This window comes from Myotis brandtii, unplaced genomic scaffold, assembly GCF_000412655.1.
Source record: "Myotis brandtii unplaced genomic scaffold, ASM41265v1 scaffold374, whole genome shotgun sequence".
Classification (NCBI taxonomy): Eukaryota; Metazoa; Chordata; class Mammalia; order Chiroptera; family Vespertilionidae; genus Myotis; species Myotis brandtii.
The window spans coordinates 1,450,757-1,472,260 of NW_005364372.1; the positions used below are offsets into that span (position 1 = coordinate 1,450,757).

General features: G+C 44.3%; 1 protein-coding gene and 1 pseudogene across 1 annotated transcript in view; both read left to right on the forward strand.

Moving 5' to 3' along the window:
• Positions 1-21,504, forward strand: part of RAPGEF5 (Rap guanine nucleotide exchange factor (GEF) 5) — a 199,888-nt gene that overhangs the window by 28,691 nt on the left and 149,693 nt on the right. Inside the window, exons 2-4 of the mRNA XM_014544637.1 lie at positions 11,875-11,925; positions 13,954-14,060; positions 20,698-20,819. Coding sequence (XP_014400123.1) covers positions 11,875-11,925; positions 13,954-14,060; positions 20,698-20,819 — 280 coding nt within the window. The remainder of the gene's footprint in view (positions 1-11,874; positions 11,926-13,953; positions 14,061-20,697; positions 20,820-21,504) is intronic.
• Positions 15,457-19,696, forward strand: LOC106727128 (annotated as a pseudogene).

Here is a 21,504-nt window from a genome sequence, read left to right on the forward strand (position 1 = left end):
TATTTTTATTGATTTCACAGAGGAAGGGGGAGAGAGAGAGAGAGAGAGAGAGAGAGAGAGAGAGAGAGACACATCAATGATGAAAGAGAATCATTAATCAGCTGTCCTGACTGGGAATTGAACTAGTGACCTCTTGGTTCCTGGGTTGACACTCAACCACTCAGGCACACTGGCCAGGTTTAGAGGCTCTTTAAAACCCCCTTTCCTCTCAGGGCTTGAGAACTTTGTCCCTGTCTGCATGGGGAGGTCTGAGTACTGACAACATTCTCTTGTCTGGAACTGTAGAGTTGCCACTGGGGATTCAGGAAGGAAAGTCATGGACAATGAAGCCCATGAGGCTGGGATGGAAACGTAAACTCTTATGGCTCTGATGAAGCCAGTGTCCTATATGTGAGGATCATGATTAATAAAAAAATCAATGTGCAATTTTCATATCCAAGAGAGGTGAATGCAGTGCCTGTATTCTGGGGCAGAGAGGGAGTTTAGATGTTACTAGAAAGTACATTGACCATGTGCCTTCCTGTCACATATTAAGTGTAGCTGTCGCATAATCCATTGTGTATCTCTCATTCTTCCCTTGGAAGCTGATATCTGACCTGGCTTTGTGCAGACAATTAAATTCAAACACTGGGAACTCCCACATTATTGATATTTGATGTTGGGGTATTTACTTCCTCAATTGTTTTCTTTGGATGCTGTTAGTGCTGAGTATTCAGAGGTTAATGGCCAGAGAAAATGATCCTAAACCATTCAGCATTTTGGCCACAAAGCAAGACATTCTGAGCACTGATGTTATTAGAATAGGTCACAAGGGCATTTTGAAATGGAAGGGCTGGCCTATCCCTTCTTGCTGTGCTGTTCGAAATTTCCCCACGGTAGCCTCTCCTGGTCTTCACTCTTCCTTCTTCTCTCCCGGTAGCTCCTTTCACTTGAGCTCCGTGCTCTCCTGTGTTCATGTCTCTTCAGGGCAGGCTGAGAGTGGCTAAAGGGACTCCATTGAGCAGAAAGGAGGAAGGAGTAGAAAACTGTCCTATCTTCTTGGCTCTTTACCTGCAGGTTTATCTTACTCTCCTCCACCCATAAATACACCTACATTAGAGATAACTGAAGTTTGGATTTCTTTCTGACCGTAGACATGTTCTTAACCCTTTATGTATGAAGAGGTGCCCTTTTCATCTGTGTAACTTCGACTGTCCTTTTAGGCTTGGAGGTGGAGGGTAGTGGGATGAGTGGGGTATCTTGCTTTTAAGGTAGATTTTTTTCTGGTTATAAAAGTAATATACTTAATACAGAAAAGCTGGAAGCTTGGAAAGAACCAAACATCTACCAGTAGCTGATCACACAGAGACCATTGTTCTTAACACTTTGGAATATATTCCTTTCTACTTGTTTGAGTTGACCTCGAACTGCCTCTTCTGTTTTACTTAACTCCCCGCCCCGCCACTTTCACCAAAATATTTCCAAGTGTTACAAGATCTTTAAAATATTTGTAATGGCTGCATAATATTTCATCATGTACCTGGATGAGGATTGCGAGGGGCAGAGTTGGATGGAGCCGGAATGGTGGTGGGCAACAGGGAGCTCTGGGAGGCCGAGCTGCTCCACGGACCACACTAGGCGGAAGGGTGTAGGTCACTGTTCCCAGCACTGAGATGAGCTGAGCCAGGGCCTGAGGAGGGTGCTACCTGCCAGGTAGTTTTAGTAGCATTCCAAGAGCCTCTACTGGGAGGCCCCTGATGAGCAGGAGGGCGGATTGGCAGCTGCTATGGTGAAAGGGGAATTTCCAGAGGGAAATCAGAGAACCCGTGGATTCCAGAGCATCTGAAGGCTGCTATGGTGACCTGTGGGTGTGCACTTCATTTCTCGCTCTGGCTGAAGGGGTCACTGGTTCTGTTTGCTGGGTCTGTAGCGGTGCCAGAGTAGAAAGCTGGGTGTGGGGGAGGTGGAAAACAGCCTGAAAGGCCCTGTCTGTGATGATTTATTAGAGAAAAGAAAGGCTGCCTAGACAGGTGAGAAGAAATCATTTGGTGGGAAGGTTAGAAGGAAGGTGATTCAGTGGAGGCAGAAGGAAACCGAAGTCCGTGTCAAGGCCCTGGAGAGTGGAAGCACACAGCCGCCAGCGTCAATGCCGCCTGATACTGGTCAGGCTTTGCCAGGTCTAGAGAGGGGCCTGGGGAGGAAGTGACCCCGTTTGGAACCCTGCACTTCATGGAATCTGGTCTCAGGAAATTAAGAGAAGCGATTGTTAGGGTGCCATCTCTGGAAACAGTAAGAAGAAATGTGAACAAAATGTGAATGAAATTCTGATGCTATAGTATTCCTTAGAATATATTAGGAAAGTAAACGGAAATGAAAGAAACTCACGTGGCTATAATGTGAGCTCTCAACGGACCTTTGGTTTTAAAACGACAGGTACAGAGAGGAAGGAGGCTATGTGACCCAGGATAAGTAAAGTTTCACAAGCCCATGGGACTCAAGTGCCGGCTCGTGGAGGGCTCATGAAACAAGCGAAGGCCAGAGAAGCCGAGAGTTTTATGTGTGATCAGAGCAAGAAAACAAGGAAGGCCTAGGCCTCCTCCTGTGGCCTAGGTAAGATACTGACCAGTGAGATGACACTATTCTTATCTCCAGCAAGAGAACGGTTTTTCAAACTAGAATTGCACAGATAGGCAGTCACAGAGCCCCCACCTGCGCTAGCTGACTTCGGGGGAGCTAGAAATGTGGCCTTCCGTGGTACTGGAAGTCTGCCCGTGGGTCACCGCCCTGCTGTGAGGATTACTGTTAATCGTGGAGGGTCTGTGTCGTAACCCTGGCATTGCCAGTGTCATGAATTTCATAAGTTATACACGGGGTACTGTAGACCGCTAAGGTTGATACTCATCCTCTCACACCCTAACATGAATTATGAACTAAAAGATTTTGGAGCACTAAGGAAGGTAAGTAGTAATAACGAAAAGACAGTATAAATTGGGAATGAATGCCAGGATTCCCACTTGGCAGTGTCCAGGTAGACTTTTGTTTATATGAGAATTGACTGTCCCTAGAATTAGAGAGGGGTGCTGCCTTTGAAGCCCATAGAAATCGTGTACCCACTTGGGCACAGATCACGGCCCCACGAGCCTTACTGATTCTGAGTGAGCCCTTCCAGACTCCCGAGTATGGGAAGTGGAACTACCCTGTGGGCTTGGGGGTGAACGGAAGGGCCTCTGTCCAAAAGGCACTCCTGGGAATGTTGCCGGCAGGACCGTTTTCTTTCTCCAAAATCCTATGGTCTCTTCTGACCAACAGAGAGGAACCTGGGGTGAGAGGATGCTGCCAGAGCTCCCCTGGCCTTGCCCTCACAGGCCCACAGAGGAAGTTGTAAATATCCAAATGGCCCTTGGCAGGATAAACGTTCCCCACCCCTGATTTATATTGTTCTTTAGATTCCACAGAAAAGTGAAATCATATGGATTAGATTTAGTTTCTCTTAAAGTCGCAGTTTCCTAAAACCCATGGAGGCTCGCTATAGACACTCACTCCACATGTGACCACCTGAGACCGAGTTGAGAAGTGAAAGGCACGGTGCTGGTGGTGGCGTGGCCGAGGTGGCAAAGGGTGTCATAGATTTCAAGGCGGAAGCATCCTGTTTACCACGTGGCCTGAGACTCACCGGGCAGTGCGACCCTGGAAGAAAGGTCAGCCCTGGGACACACTGTAGAAGGTACCAGATTCGCAGAAGGTCTGAGGCCCCGGGGGGTTGACAAGGCTGGTTGAGAAGAGGTGGCACATACGTGCAATGGAGCCTGGAGGTTTTCTATTTTAGGGGCAAACAAGTGTTAGAGCGTTTGGGGGAAGAGATAAACCATGGGAGTCTCAGGGCTTGGGTGGGCTTCTTGCAGCATTTACATGGACTGAGGAAGGGCAGGGTGTGGAGATGTGGAGAAATGCAGGGAGTGGGGGTCATGGCAAGTGCTGGGGCGAGAATGACACGGTTTGCAGAGTAAACATGACAACCTGCCTCCCAAATAAATTCTCGAAAAAGCCCTCACAACATTCAAATATTGTTTCAAAAGACAGCACCTCCCTCCTGGGGGAATGCTGCCCGGCCTTCAGCATGCTACTATCTGCGGCTGCACCTCAGGGTGACCCCACGTGCCACACAGAGTGTGTAGGAGGGACGGGCAGCAGGGGCTACGTGGACAGTGAGGGCATTGACTGCTCCGGTAGGGACTTGGAACATTGTCAGTGAGCATTCAGGAAAAGTAAACCGTGGTTTTTGTGTGTATGTTTGTTTGTTTTTTAATACATTTTTATTGATTTCAGAGAGGCAGGGAGAGGGAGAGAGAGAAACATCAACGATGAGAATCATTGATGGGCTGCCTCCTGCACACCCTCTACTGGGGATTGAGCCCACAACCCGGGCATGAGCCCTTGACTGGAATTGAACCCAGGACTCTTCAGTCCACAGGCTGATGACACGGTTGGACACTCTATCCACTGAGCCAAACCAGCTAGGGCAACCGTGTTTGTTTTTAATATTTTTTTGAAATTCTCACCTGTGGATATTTTTATTGATGAGAGAGAAAGAGAGAGAGTTATCAATGTGTGAGAGAAACATTGATTGGTTGCCTTCTGTGTACACTCCCAACCAGGATCAAACCCGAAACCCAGGCATTTAGGTGTATGCCCTGACTGGGAATCGAACTGGCAAACTTTTTGGTGTTTGGGACGACACTCGACCAACTGAGCCACTCGGTCTGGCTGCGTTTGTTTTTAAATAACTGTTTTACTTCTTAAAAACAAGGTGAGTCCTAGCCAGGTGTTCAGTGGTTAGAGCTTTGGCCTGTGGACTAAAGGGCCCTGGGTTTGATTCTGGTCAAGGGCATGTACCTTGGTTGCAGATTCCATCCGTGGCCCAGGTCGGGACGTGTGCAGGAGGCAACCAGCCGATGTAGCTCCCTCACATCAATGTTTCTCTCTCTGTCTCTCCCCGTCCCTTCCACTGTTTCTAAAAATCAAAAGAAAAAATGTCCTCTGGTGAAGATTAACAAAAAAAAAAAAGAAAAAGAAACAAAAGAAGGGAAAAAACCAGGTGATATGTGAGGAAGTGTTCCAGGAAGATTAATCTGTTGTGTGTGAAGGTGCTGGAGGCCAGCGAGGGCAGGAAGCAAGTAGGGTCATCCTGAGGTGCAGCCGCAGAAAATGACATGCTGAAGGCCGGGCAGCATTCGCCCAGGAGGGAGGTGCTGTCTTTTGAAACAGTATTTGAATGTGTGGGGGCTCTTTCGAGAATTTATTTGGGGGGAGGAAAGAGGCCATTACTTTGTTGTTTGACTCTTCATTTTGAAATAATTTTGGACTTAAAACATTGTACACATATTGCAAAGAGGGTTCCCTGGTAACCACAGTACAGTTGTGAAAACCAGCATTAAAAGTCAAATAAAGAACTCAGTCAAATTTCGCCAGTTGCCCCACTTAGGTCCTTGTCCTGGTCCAGGGTCAGTTTCCTTCGGTCTCTCTCAGTCTGAGGTCGCCCCTCCATTTTGTTGTGGTTTTTATTTTTGTTTGTTTGGTTTTGCTCTTTCATAACCTTGACTATTTTTGCAGAGTGCAATCTAGTTATATAGAAGCATGACCTTCAATGTGGAATGGTCTGATGTGTTCTCATTAAATTCAGGTATGCATTTTGATAAACATACCATAGGGCGTCATATCAGCAGGCAAATGATGTCAGCTTGTCTCATGATTGATAACTTTTTATCACATTAAGGTTATATCTGCTGAAAAGTTATCTTTTTTCCTCTGTGCCCATTCCTATCTTCTGGGGAGACACCATGTATCTCATTGGACTGTATCCGTGTCCTGTATCTCATTATACTTTTCCCACACATTATGGCGTCCGCTGATGATTCTTGACCACACTATGGTGTTTGCTGAGTGGGGACCTCTGTTTTCCTCTTTTTATTGCATGTAGTCATAGAGTTACTGCATAAGGAAGAGCTTCCCCCCTCAAGAAAACATTTATTTATTCAATTATTCTACCTGTAAGTACTCATGGATATTTAGTCTGTGAGTTATAATGTAGTACTTTATTTTGCTGCTCAGGTTGTCCCCGATTTGGCTAGTGAGAGCTTCTTCGTGTTGGCTGCTGTGGGAGGGGCTCATCGTGGAGTCCAGGTCTGACTGGTGGGTTGGTGTTAATACAAGTCAAGTTTCCAGTGAAAGGTGGAGATAAGCAACCTGGTAATATGACTGTGGAACCACATCTTTAGTGCCTGATTCCTAAATGTTAAAGGCTTTTATGTGATTGCATTCAGCGAGGAAGCCCGCCCTGTCAGGCGACACTGTTTTCTTGTTTTTAAAAACAGTGAGAAGAAAGGTATTTTCCCGAGGATTGGACTCAATCAAGTGGATGGCGCCTTTGGGTTTGTTTCGGTTGTACCTGTTGTGTCCATATTTCCAAGAATCTGCAGCTTCTTGCTGATTTATATCCCTAGGCAGGCGAGATTGTGAAATACTTACAGGTATTCCTAGAACACTCTTTGTTTTTTTTACTTTAGCTTTTAAGTGGGCAAACATGTTTATACTTGAAGAGTCCTTTAATAACGGGAAGTGAAAATGAAGCCGAACGCCATGGATGCCATGGGAAGGGAATGCCCTCTCAGGAGGTGTGAGGGTGCCGTGCTGCTCTGAGGACGTGCAGGCATCGTGGCTCAGGGCCGTGTCTGGGCTGGGGTATGTAAAACACAAACCACACCAACAGGTGCAGCGTGGCGAAACACTGGCTCTTTGTTCTGCACCAGCCAGACTTAGAAGCTCAGCCGCAGAGCCCGGCGTTATTGGTCAGATGACTTATTCCTCTGCTGTGTTGTGAACTCAGCCGGGAATGTGATTGAGGCGACGTTTGAGGATGCTCCAAGCCTCCTGGCTGTAGTGGATGATGAGAGGGTCAAATGGCCCATTTCACCCACTGATTTTGACAGTTTTTCTCAAACCTGGGTTAGAATTGCCTGGGGAGATTGGCAAAAAGCAGCAGGTACTGCTAGAGGTTCTAGTTCTGTGGCCTGAGGTGAGGCCTGAACACTTGTTTTGTTTCGTTTGCTTGTTTTAGTTTCTTAGGTGGTTCTAATTCATAAGCCAGATCTAGTGGGTGCTACTTATGACGTCCTCATGCAGTTAAATGTACTCGTTTGTCACATTCCTCTTAAATCACCACATTCTAAGTTAGAAGATACATATATGGGGCAGTAACTAAAGATAGACTTAAGTTGCAAACTCGAGTGAATTTCTTAGCCTCTTTAAGTCTAGTTTTGTCATCTGCAAAAAGGGATTAATGATCGTACCTACCTTATAGTTTTTGAAGGATTAAGTGATATGTTGCATGTCAAACATTTAGCATAACTTCTGGCACATACTAGAAACTCAATAATTTATTTAATTATTTATTATTATTTTTTAACCACTTGTTACTTAAAAAAAATTTTTTTTAATCCTCACCCGAGGATATGCTTATTGATTTTAGAGAGAACATTGACTGGTTGCCTTCCCTAAGTGCCCCGGCTGGGACTCAAACCCGCATCTTTTGGTGGGTGCATGGGACAACCAAGTGAGCCACCCGGGCTAGGGCAGTTGTTGTTGTCAATGACATGTAGCGTGTCACAGGAGAGTGGTGGCTTTGTCTCAGTCCTGGCTCTGTAACTTCCCAGCTCAGGGGCCGTAAGTAAACTTCTTAATTTCTCTCACCCTCAGGCCTCTTGTCTGTAAAAATGTGAATAGGTGGGTACAGTGACTATTATGGGAAAGTGCTCAAGACCAGGGGGGTGCTCAGTAAGCATTTCTGCGACCTCCCCTTTCATTCCACACAGCTTAGAGCCAGGGAAAAAGTGCTTGCAAGAACATCATGGACTTTGGTGTGGCCAGGCTATGCTGAGAAGATATGATGACAAATGGCCTTTGTGGCTGTGACTGGCTGCTGGGAGCAGGTTCCTTGGGGAAATGGTGGTGGGCCTGAATGGTGACCAGAGCTTGCAGGAAGGGAGTTGTGGTGAACTGCCCTGCCCTTCCATGTCATCAGTTGGCTCATGTCTCCAGTTTACATTGTGCTTAACTTGTGATGACCATGTAATTCTCAAGCCTACATAGTGGCTGTTTCTCCCTAAATGCTTCTGTCCTTTTAAACTTGACCACGTTTTGATTGAGAGGTAAGTGTATCCTGTGGCTTAAAAAGGACCCACCATCTTAGCACTCCACCAGACCGCCTACCAGATCACAACTTTTCTTGTCTTAGTCCATAATCTCTTACTGTAGGTGCCCTCCAGGTACCTATGGAGCTTTCTGGCTTCATAGGATTATAAGAAATCCAAGTATACTTATTCTAACTTACATCTACTGAGAATGGCAAAAGGACAGTGGCTGAAGGTGATAGAAAGTTGTGTCCTGAACTGAATTCTCAAGTTATCAATACACTTGGTGGTTCTTGTTGGTGCCTGTTTGTGATAGAGCAGGTCCCACTGCTGTGGTGATGGAAGTGATTCAGCCTTTCTCCTTTGAGTTCTCTCTCCCCTCAGTAGCCTAAGTACTTGAACTCAATCCAAGGAGTGTATTAAGATGACCTTTAAGAGCTGATAAGAAATGTGCCTTAAATCTATCGTATAGTTTACCAAGTTATTTTTAGTGACTGGAATGAATTTCATGCTTGGTTCACACCCAGCCTCACAGACTATTACAGTTTAGCTTTAGTGGACACCTGACTCCAAGAAAACATGAAGGTAATATCTGATTGCTAATCAATTATCCTTTTGAGTTATACCGTTATTTTTTTCTGGAAGCGAATATTAAAGGGTTGTAATTTTCTAATACCTGTTTAAAATATACAGTTTGCCTAGAATCATCTAGGAAATCCTTTTCCATGGTTTCTTAAAATGGAAAGGAGAAGAAATAAATTTGAATTACAATCTGATTTTATTTGTGCTGTTAGCAGTCTTCTCTCTATGGTGTATGCATGTCTTTCGTGAAAGACTCATGGCATCTAATGTAAGTAATTCTAGGAAATTGGAAATAAGGGGGGATCATTATCTTTTCTGGGCATTGTGTTTATGAGGTGTGATGGTGAAGGTGCACTGTCAAGGGGGTTCTTGTAATGCTCCCAGGTAGATGCTGACAGAGCACGTTGTGAGGTGATTGGGAGCAGGGAGCTGCAAGTTCCTGTGAGCTGGCCCTCTGTTGATGAAATGATGCAACAATCCTATTAAAAATGAAGTAACGGATGGACTGCTCCTCCGTGTGCTTCTTCCGTTAAGTCTTCGGCACCTGCTATTTTTGCAACAGCTTACAGAGTGGCCTCTAAAAAAGAGAGCGTAGTGATGTAGTTATTTTAAATGTAAGAAATCAGGACTTTGCGGAGATCTGCAGAGAGCTCTGCGGCTCCCCCAGCTCAGCGGAGTTTGAGAGCTGCTGACCAGGGGCATTGATAAAACCAAGCTCCCCAGGGCCCCGTTAAGAGAGGGCTTGGCGGGAGTGTCTGACAGCAGGTCTAGGTATTGTGTCCTGTAAAAGGCAGTTCTTGTGTTGCTCTTGTGGGTTCCCCGTGGACCAGCAGCTTATCTAACGCTGTTATCTAGTCAGCAGGGAAGAATCCCATTGCTTTATTTACTCACCTTACCAATCCTTTCAGACCAGCCATCCAGGGGGGACACTGCTGTGAGGGGGACTGGGAGTGTAAGGCTAGGGCCGAGACAGGCAGGTCTAGGTTGGCAGCAGAGAGAAAGGAAGCCGGCTGCTTTCTTTTGTGAACGTGCCCCTGCGTGGCTCTTTAGAACTTGTTTCTCCCTAAATGCTTTCTTTTTAACTAGATCAGAGGAAGTATTTGCTTTTCTGAGCTGATCCAGGCAAATAGATGAGTAATAAAGATTGTCAGGTCTGGCCTGCTATATTGATTTTTAAAAGTCGCTCTGTTGAGGAGGGAAATCACTTATCATGATGATTCATCGTCAAATTATAAATCTGGTGCATATGCAAATTTTAAATTGTTCAGTATTTCAATAAGTGAATACATTACCAAGGCTCGGATGACAGAAGCCCCGGGAAGAGACAGTTGGGAGTGGGTGAGACTAGAGCAGGAGGGGGAGGTGAATGGGGATTCAAAATGGCCTCTCTACCCTATAAATGTCATTTTCTTTGAAGCCATTGCAAGTTTTTAGCAGGGTGTACCAATTGGCATTTTGGGGTAAAGCGTCTATATATCTATTTTAGTTTAATTAGAAGATGAGTAGTGTGGGAGGCGTGTGGAGCGGGAAGAGGCGGAAGGGGAATTCTGTCTTACATTACATTTTGGTAGAAGCTTCAGATGCCGGAAAGCGATGATTGGCAGGAGATGTTTTGTAAATTTAGCAAATTCTAAGAAGTGGAGGCGGCAGACTAAAAACCATGGGATCTGAAAAGACAGCAAGCCTAGGAATAGAGGAGAAAGGAGCTTTTAAAACATAGGTTGAAAGCTCAGTAAATGTTAGTTCCTCTGTTCTTTTTCCTGAATTGGGAAATGGTAATTTCCCATTGTGCTTAAGCACACGTGGGTGATGGTGCTGCCCACTGGATTGTTAGGTGGGAAAAATTAGCTCCTGCATTACCGAGTGGATGTAGAGATGCGGATATCTACAAATAACTGCATAGAAAAATGAACATTGCTGGGCTGGGTGCCGTGAAAGCGAAGCTGTAGGAACGGCCAGCCCTCTCCCCAGGAGCGTATGGATTAGTTGGGACAAATGCACTCACAGAGAGACAGCCCACAGTACGGACCCAGGAGCTGGCATGTGAACAATCAAAAAACAAAGAGCTCCAAACACCACAAACCCTGGTGGACTGGGTGGGTGGGAGGAGCTTCGCCTAGAAGGCGACTGCACAAAACCTGGACTTGGGAGTCTGGTGGGATTCAGGAAAGTGTCAAGAGATTGAGGGCTTTCTGTTGTGGAGAATGGCATGCGCAGAGGTATTGGAGTGACAGGTTCTTCTATGAGTACCTCTTGAAGAATAAAGAACCCAGGAAGTGCCCTCGCCGGTTTGGCTCAGTGGATAGAGCGTCGGCCCGTGAACTAAAAGGTCCCAGGTTCGATTCCGGCCCAAGGCATGTACCTGGGTTACAGGCTCGATCCCCGGCCCTGATCAGGGCGCATGCAGAAGGCAACCAAATCGCTGTGTCTCTCTCACATCAATGTTTCTCTCTCTCTCTGTCTCCCTCCCTACCTTCCACTCTCTCTAAAAATGACTGGATTAACAAACAAACAAGAAAAGAACCCAGGTAGTGAGGTGGAAAGAGACTACTAGTTGCCGGTTGGCGGCAGACTGTGGTGGACCCAGAAGGGCAGGCTCGGGGGGTGTGGGTTGATGCACATAAGCAGTAAGAGCCCCACTGTCAGTTGAGGGGGCGGTTTAGAGACATTTGTGTAGGGGAGGTTTGCAGGGTGGCCTGAGAGGGTGTGACTAGAGGGCAGGGAAATCCATCGTGCAGCTGCAGCAGCGGTTCCTGTGGGTGGGGATGAAAGCTAAGTTAGACTGGTGAACGTGGACAGGAGAAGGAAAGGAGAAATGGAATCAAAATCACATGAAGAACCAAGTGACAAGTACAAAAACACCCCAGTCTTTCTGTTGCACTTTTTAAACTTGTGCTCTGTAGATTGGGAGCCGTTTGAATAATATGTCCTGGCCCATTAGAGTGAATGTTAACCAGGTATTTACAGAGTAAGAATAAGGACATTAATGTTCTGTGACTGGAGGTTTAAGCTCATCTGTTGTCAGGGACAACTCCTGGGCCTCCCACTGTTGCATATCGTGTGCCCTGATGGTGCAATGATTTCTTTCTACTTGGTCCTAATTTTTCCCCTTTTTCTTTTAAAATAGACTCTCCAGAGAAGAATTTCCAATCCATACCTTGAGCACACTTCTTCCCAGGTACGATTCTTGTCTCTCTTGCTGTATTTTCTGAAACAGTGATTCTGAGACCCTGATGTAGAATTCTCTAGTTACAGCTGCCCTCTGTGCTCCTGATCATGCCGTCTCCTTCACCGGGGTGATACAGCCAGAGTCGGATGAGATGTCCTGATAACTGGGTCAGAATTCAAGATGTTCACGAGACAGGAAAAAAGATTTCCCCATCTTCCACGTCCTTTGCATGAATGCATTACCAATATGGCAGAGTTTAATACATAATATGTTTTCACTTTTCTGTATAGAAACACTGTATTTTAAAAAAAAATAGTGGGTATTTAACACTGGAAACGGGCAAGGGGATTATTTATACTTACATTTATCTAATAGTAGAATATCTCCGTATGCTAATTGGTGAGACAAGGTTTTCACTTTTCTGTATAGAAACACTGTATTTTAAAAAAATAGTGGGTATTTAACACTGGAAACGGGCAAGGGGATTATTTATACTTACATTTATCTAATAGTAGAATATCTCCGTATGCTAATTGGTGAGACAAGATGAGGACGCCTTTATCACGTTGTGTTAAAGAATCAGTCGACAGAGAGTTGCGTTTTTAAAACAACAGGAGCCTGGGAGCTTTGTGAGGACAGAGACCTTTTTGGCCTTTTTCCATGATCATATCCCCAGCATCATTAAACGTTTTCCTGAATGACTGAGGGACTGCATATGGTACCACGTCAGGACCAGTCAAGTGTCAGCTGACTTGTACCTCCCTTAGGGTAATAGTTTCTGTCATCTGACGTGTTCACGTTCTTCTTAAGTTTTAATGTGTTAAAAATAAGTCATGTTCTGTCCTCACTTTCTCATAGGGTTGTGTTTAGGAGGTGGTAACAGGAAAATTAAAAAGTATAAGGATGGGGTTGAATCATTCCCTGTTAGGTTATAATCAACATATTATCCATTTGTTTGCTTTGAGCGAAGATTTATATTTTATAGAGGCAACATTTTGTAGGTGCAGAAAGAGTTCACCAAGAAACAAGGGAACAGATATGAATACCTACCCCCTGTATATACGAATTCTCATGAGCCTTTACTTATGAAGAGAGTTCATTGTCACACGGCTCCTTTGTTAGTGGGGCACAATGCACTCAGAGGAAGGGGCCAGCTATGGGGAAAGGAGGTGTACTAAAGGACATAAGCCTCTCTGGATCTAAGGAATGCCCTCCTTCATCCTTTAAGAAGCAGGGACTCATATGCGCAAATTAGAAGATTGAAAAAATTTTTATCTGCTCACTGGAATGGCAAAGTGATGAAACCATACTTCTTAGAATTAACTATGAACTCTGCAGTGGAGCGACCCTTAAACGCAGAGCAGACAACAGCCTGCTATCAAAATGTTGTGATACAAGATGTCCACGAGACAGGGAAAAATCAGTTTCCTATCTTCTAAGTCCTTTACATGGATGCGTTATCAATATGGCAGAGTTAATACATAATAAAAATATTCTTTGATTTGCCCTATTGATAGAAACACTATGTTTTTAAAAACAGTGGGTATTTTACACTAAAAACTTGTGTAAAATATATTACTTGTAATTATAGTTAAAGCCATTTAGCATATGGAAAATAGCTATTAGAGTTTTATAGCATAAACCCATGGTCGGCAAACCATGGCTTGCGAGCCACATGCGGCTCTTTGGCCCCTTGAGTGTGACTCTTCCACAAAATACCACGTGCGGGCGCGCATGTATAGTACGATTGAAACTTTGTGGCCCATGCACAGAAGTCGGTATTTTGTGGAAGAGCCACACTTAAGGGGCCAAAGAGCCGCATGTGGCTCGCGAGCTGCAGTTTGCTGAGCCGCAGTTTGCCGACCACTGGCATAAACCAATAGCAAAGGTAAAATAAAATAGGTAGCTGTGTTTGTAGCTGCATAAGTGTCTTAAGCTTATGGATTTGGTCATCATTTTTTATATATATATAGTATGCTCACAGATTATGGCATGATTGTTCTACATTTATAGGGAATGTTTGTTTTTTCCACTTAGATTTATGGGGAGAATTCTTCTTGTGCAGGAAGAGCACTGAGGAATATCATTATCGTCCAGGCAGCTGATCTGATCAAGGACAGAGCGAACCTCAAGGGATTTTACAGGTAACATAGTTTTCTAACATCTTGTCAGAAACTCTCCTTATGAAAAAAAAGTGTTAAAATCTTAAGCATGATCACAGAGAGACAGGCTGTAGGAACAGGCTGTAGGTCAGTTTGTTGAAGTGTCCTTTTGGGTCACTGGTGATGACTTGTCTCTTCTTTAAACTTAGCTAAGTGTTTGTTGACAGTTGGGCTCCTGGTTCTGAAGTTAGGGTCTGGCATCCCCGGGTGTGGATGGGTTTCTGAGAGAGCCTCTGCTTCCTCTGAGCTGGGATAGTTTAGAATAATTTAATTGGGTGTGTCCGACTGTGATGTCAATAAATATAGGTCCCCCTTCAGGGACCTTATCGAGGCTCTGAGAGGACTCTCAGGACCATGGGCTGAGAGAACCGTTGCTCAGCTCGCCAGGTGGGAGGGAGAATCCCCTTGGGTGCTGTGAAGAGCGGGAGGGGCAGGTTGGTGTAGGGATGGCATTTCTCCGCCTTGGCTAGTGGATAGGGCAGAGGCGCTAGAGTCAATGGGTGGGTTAGAGGCCTGCTTTAAAGTACAGCTGGACCAAGAGAGTGGTCACTTAGAAAGTTTGGAGCCCATATTTTCATTTTCTGGAGGTTAAAGGAAAAACAAAAGTTTTTTTTGTTAGTTTTCCATATTATTATTGTTTTTATGTTAAGTAAAGATATTAAACCACACCAAACAATACCAGAAGAAAACCTCAAAAGGAAAAAAACCCTATCATTTATTTTCATTATTCTTTCTTATAGAAATGAAATCATAATACCATAAAAAATAGGAAAAATACTCAGAATAAATGACAGCAAAAAAAAAGTAGGAAAAATTCCCAGAATAAAGGTCATTTTTTTAACTAAACTTAGACACGTTGATTTTTTTTTTTTAAGAACTGTACAAAGTCTTTGGGTTTAGTTGTGAGTGACCTAATAGGATTCATTTAAAAAATTCTTTTATTGACTAGAGAGAGAGAGAGAGATTTGCTGTTCCACTTATTTATGCATTCATTGGTTGATTCTTATATGAGCCAAGCCTGGAGAGCGAACGCACAACCTTGCGGTATCGGGATGATGCTCTAACCAACTGAGCTCTCCAGCAGGGTTCATGGGACTCATTTTTGCTACACATAAGGCTATGTGTAACGTCTGTCATTGCTCTGTTGTTTCTTTATGTGACCTCTATGGATATAGACTGAAAAAAGAATGCAGAGATATACATTAGTTGGGTTCATGGAAAGAACCATCCATCCAAGTTAGAACATACTGGTGGGAATAGAATGGGGAAAGAGCATGTGTTTTTGCTATTTCAGATTCCCAGTGGTCAGGCCAGAACCTCCCTTCTTTTAAAATCTAAGGACTAATGCATGTTCTTGGTATAAAGACAAAATGCTAATATGGTGGCCCAGAACGGATCATTTTCGTATGTCTGGTAGTGAATTAAGGGAAAGTGTTCCCTATGCACCACATGAGAATTACTTTCAGAGCTGGTCTCTGAATAGCATCGCCCCATATACTGGTATATTCGAGATTAAAGTTGAGTCTGCACTATCATGAAATAATTGCTAAAAATGTAACCAGAGACAGAAGGAAGCTAAGAGATAGCAAGCGCTCAGCTCCAGAGATTGTTAAAAGAATGCTTTGTTACAGCAATCCCATTGGCCCTGTACCTAGTCGCCTCCGTATCACAACGTTCCTACCTCACATGCGACTGTGGTTAGGTCTGCATGTCCTCAGAACAGTTTCTGGATTCAGGACAACACCGAAAATACCCCGGGAATAAGAGCTGCTGTCCGTAGTCAGATTGCTCCCTTCCAACCGTCTCCGTTCCCCTTCTCACTTAAATCCTGTGGATTTGGGCATTTTAAATGGATTGTCCCCTTCCAACCGTCTCCGTTCTCCTTCTCACTGCTCTCCTTAAATCCTGTGGATTTGGGCATTTTAAATGGATTGTTGCGGGCCTGGTCAGAAGTCAGGGGAGGATGCGTTAAAGGCAGAGGCAGCTCACCTCCTTGCTAACCGCTGCCAGGGCAGTGCTATGTTTTCGCATATTGACTCGGCCCTGTCCCCCAAACAGAGGGAGCTCTTCCCAATGACAAGGTAGAGCTGGGGGTTGGGCTTTGTGGCCACCAGGGAGCCAGTTAGAATCGAGGACTCGCAGGCCCCGCCCAGCCGTCCTGCCTCAGAATCTGCAGGTTAGCCTAACTGGTTTGGCTCAGTGGAAAGAGCATCAGCCTACAGACTGAAGGGTCCCGGGTTCGATTCCGGTCAAGGGCATGTACCTTGGTTGTGGGCACGTCCCCAGTGGGGAGTGTGCAGGAGGCAGCTGATCGATGTTTCTCTCTCATCGATGTTTCTAACTCTCTATCCCTCTCCCTTCCTCTCTGTACAAAAATCAATAAAATATATTTTAAAAAAAAGAAAAAAAAAGAATCTGCAGGTTAGCCAGATCTCTCAGGTAATGCCTAACCACGGTTTTGAGGAGCCCGCGTCTGAGAAATTTCTCCGCCATCATCACCTGTGAACAAACATGCGCGCCCATCCATCCAGCCACCCTTTGCAATTTAACAGTTTGATTTATTCAGTAAATGTTCCATTGTGTCCTTTCACGTTCCACACAGTAGGCAGAGGAGCTGGACTGTTCTGAGAATAAGGATTACAAATAATACAGTGTTTAATCCGAGTGATAACTGTGCTTCAAGCAATTAGTTAGAAGATGCTGGCTAATTGACAGAGGTGTTGAGGAATTAATTAACACTTTGAGCCTTTCACATGACGGGTGTCCTATCGAATTAGAAGTTAATATTGTCTAATTAACTGTTTTGTTGTGATCTGTTTTCTCATTTTGTTTAAAAAAACACATCCATTTATTTGACTGTTAATCTGTTTAATTGCCTTGATGCTAACCTGCGATTAAACACGTCTGGTATTGCCTTAATTGCCTTAGAGCATCTTACAAACTGTAGCACTGTACCAAAAACTGTGATGCATTATCAAAAGCTAGGATGTTTGATCTGATCTCTCCACAGAAAAAGCTTATTTTTTTCTTCACTCTGGAAACTGTAGCACCTTGTGGCATATCTTTGTATTGTTGGTTACTGTGTGATTTCTAGCTATTTGTGCCTATGCCAATCACAGGAGATAGGCAATATTTTCCTGTTTTAGGAATACACATAAAGTTTACATCTTTTGGTCCTTAAATGCCAAATACAGAATGAACATAGCCATTTACATGATACATCATTTAAAAAAAATTTTGATGACAGTTTCTCATAAGGGAGAGTGGGATTCAATGAAATTTCTGCAAATGAAAATCCACATTTCAGCAAGCTTTCTTCTTTGGGTTTTTCATCACAGGCTCATAAAGGTGGAAAAGAAGGATTGAGATACTTCTTGTAATGCCAAGATTGGACAGCCTTTGATTATAGTTGTATATTTTAGGACAGATTACACATTTTGGTGACAGTTTCTCATAAGGGAGAGTGGGATTCAATGAAATTTCTGCAAATGAAAATCCACATTTCAGCAAGCTTTCTTCTTTGGGTTTTTCATCACAGGCTCATAAAGGTGGAAAAGAAGGATTGAGATACTTCTTGTAATGCCAAGATTGGACAGCCTTTGATTATAGTTGTATATTTTAGGACAGATTACAGAGAATATTGTGTGTGTGTGTGGTTAGTGGAATCCTTCACACACATCTGCATTTGTGGGTGTTATGATCTAGGTTCCTGAGCTAGATTGCTTAGATTATATTAAAAAGATTCACAGTCAAATGGATTGCCCTTTGAAACAAATTCTGGGATTTAATCTCTGAAAAGTAGCAAACAAAATTCTCTATTACCCACTGTGTTCCAACTTTGCCTAATTCTCTTGGAATTATTTTATTCTTATTAAAGAGACTAGATAAGCCCTGGCCGGTGGGGCTCAGCTGGTTGGGCATCATCCCATGCACCAGAAGGTCGCTGGTTCAATTCCAGGTCAGGGCACAACCGTGCGCAGCCATATCCGAGGAGAAACCCAAGGAGGGAGTGAAAACAGAATGACCACATCAATCTGAAAGTGGCCGGGCAGGATGGCTCAGTGGTCCAGTTCAAGATTAAGAGACACACCCCACTGAGCAAGCTGATGAAGGCCTACTGTGAGCTGCAGGGCTGGTCAGAGCCGAGAACCTCAACCCAACTGGGCGCACACTCGATGCCCAGGGTTCGACGTGACCTCGGACCAGCCAACCCATGAGCCAGGATTTGGGGGGCAAAGCTTGTCCCAGAGAGTAGTTGTGGTGGGAGAGCGGTGAGTCTCTAGAGCGTGCCTAATTCCCTGCCGCCCCACTGCCCCACAACCGCGAGCAGCCATATCCGAGGAGAAGCCCAAGGAGGGAGTGAAGACAGAATGACCACATCAATCTGAAAGTGGCGGGGCAGGATGGCTCAGTGGTCCAGTTCAAGATTAAGAGACACACCCCACTGAGCAAGCTGATGAAGGCCTACTGTGAGCTGCAGGGCTGGTCAATGAGACAGATTAGGTTCCGGTTTGATGGGCAGCCAATTAATGAAGCAGACACCCTGGCCCCGTTGGAGATGGAGGATGAAGACACCATGGATGTGTTCCAGCTGCCGACAGGAGGCTCACAGCAACTGGCTGACTCTTGGGATGTGGTCTGTAGAGGGGCCAGCCAACTTTGTCACCGACCTAGCATTTGCTGTTGACTAGTGAACACGTGACCATGCCGATCACCAAGGAGTCTGCAGGAACCGAGGACATCCACAAACATTCCTTTCCTCTCTGCCATACTGCGGTGCCACTCAAACTGGCTGCAGGGGCGAATCCTTACCTGAACCGGGCCAGCCAGTGTCCTGTCTGCTTAGGAAAATGAGTTGCAAGGTTTCGGGGGTTTGTTTTTGCTCTCATTTTTGTCTTTCCCCCTCTTACAACATTTCCCCGAAGCTTTTTAGTTTAGACGGGGATCTTACCCCCCTGCTTATTCCACTGTAGAGAGCTCACATCACCAAAGTGGGGGTGCTTCTGTGGGCACGTTTTGGGTCATTGTGGGGAGACAAACTTCCACTTAACTGTTTCTCGTAGGTCCACTTACTGTCCTGTGGGTTCTTTCAATGCTAAATATTGCAAGTTTAAGTTTGGTGAGAATATGGTAAAGTTGAAGGGGGAATACTGGAATGCTTTTTAAGAGGTGAAAAGAAAAATAACTGAGTCCCTCAGTAGCACAGGCCTGGGCGCTCTGTTCCTCCGGTGTCCCCTGGGGTAGGGCCAGGCCCAGGGCCCCTGATCGTGCATGGCCAAAGCAGGGTGCAGCAGATATTGGCTTTTCCCCTTCTTTTAAATTTTTTTCAATTACAGTTTATATTCAATATTATTTTGTATTAGTTTCAGGTGTTCCCTTTTAATACAAAGGAAATCAATTCCCATATTTCTCACTTGGCAGTAGTATTGTGGCCTCAGATCTCTTCCAGTATTTGCTTCTGATGAATAATTATGGTCTCTCTATAAAAAAAGTACGACGAAGTATTGCTGATGTTTTTGTGTCAAAGAGCAACTTCAAAGTGTGGTTACAAATGGGCCCCGTGCAAAGATGACTTCTTATTGTTCTCGCGGACTGTGCTCTGCTGTTTCCTGGCATTGGCTGTGTTTTCATTTCTGTGAAACATTTTGGAGCCTGTACCTACTAGTACGATGAAGTATTGCTGATGTTTTTGTGTCAAAGAGCGACTTCAAAGTGTGGTTACAAATGGGCCCCATGCAAAGAAGACTTCTTGTTGTTCTCACGGACTGTGCTCTGCTGTTTCCTGGCATTGGCTGTGGTTTCATTTCTGTGAAACATTTTGGAGCCTGTACCTACTAAACGTTCAGTTCTCCTCCTGCCCTTCTGTATGGAACCCCTGCTGCCTGAGGGCCCTGCTCTGCCTTCTTCTGGTACCTGGACAGTGCGGCCTGGACCATCATCTCTTGCTTGCCCAGAGTCTTGCCTTTCCTTTGTGTTTTGCTGTTGGGGTGTGGATGTGGTGTCTGCTGGCTCTGCTGTTTGTTCACAATTTGTACATTCTTTGTTGTCCTTTACTGTAAACAGTAAAGATAGTTTGATATTCTGTTTCTTGTATTAAAGATTGCATTTGGGGGAAAAAAGAGACTAGATAAAAATCTATAAATGGTGGAACCAAAATCTATCACCACCAACTTGAGGTACTTGTCTTGCCGAGGCAGAAGCATTATCTTTCTATAAAGGACTGCTGAATTCATTTATGCAAACTTACGTATTTTGAGAAATTACTGTGTACCTGGACTGTCCTAGTTGTTGGGGTTTAATAGTGAGTTATGCTTAATCCTTGGTCTCCTGAAATTTATTCTTAAGTGAGGAAAGCAGATATTATTCATTCAGAAAGATGTATCATTATTAAATGTAAGGTGACTTGAAGAAAAGGAATAAGAGAATTTGATTCCAAGTCCCTCTAAGGAAGTGATATTTGAGCTAAAATCCGAAAGAGGAATGAATCAGAGGTACATGTCATGTATTATTGAGTCACTTGTTTTAAAAAGCAAGCACATGGGAGGGATGCTGTTAAATACCAATTTTTTGGCAAAGGAGTGGCCACGATGTCTCATCTGAATGGCTTTGTTTTATGCAGGCGAAGCTGTGTTGGGTCAGAACTGGTTGACTGGCTTCTGGAACACTGTCCTTTCGTCCAGTGCAGATCCACGGCCATAGGGGTCTGGCAGCTCCTACTGGACATGGGGATTCTGTCATCAGGTTAGTAGGACATGCTTGGAAGGCACAGAATCATTATTTTATTAAGTGACCAGACCAAAATATACTTGATATTCTAGTTATCTGGATGGACATTGGTTTTTCAGATAAATATTTGCATTCTCTCTTATTTTATACATAAAAGTGATAGGTCATCTTTTGATTGTTATTTCTGTCACACCTTTTGTGAAAATAATTAGGTACCTGCTGATTCATAGACATCTGCCTATAAGAGTTGTTCGCTTACCCCCCATCCCTTCTCTACTCTAAATGCTGCTCGCAATTTTTTTTTAATCAGTGACATTTTTAGTTGCCCTAAATGTGTGATTTATCTTGCTGTACTTAGAATTATCATCAGAGACTGATTTTATGAGTGGAATGTGTATGCCATTTTGATTGACTAAGTAATCATGAACAGTTAGAGATATGACCTATAAAAATTAGCTGTTTAAACAGAACAGAAAATTGCTGTTAACTAGAAACTAAAAAGATAGTTGATATCTCTTTTTTTGTTGTTGTTGAGCCCAGGGTTTTGGAGAATAGGAGTGATGCAATCTGATTTTTTTTTTTTAGCTCTTTCACAGAGATGCTGGTTGGTTAATGTAAAGCCCTCTCCCCCCTTTTTTCCCTCTAGGTCAGTGGTCGTCAAACTGCGGCTCGGCAAACCGCGGCTCGCGAGCCACATGCG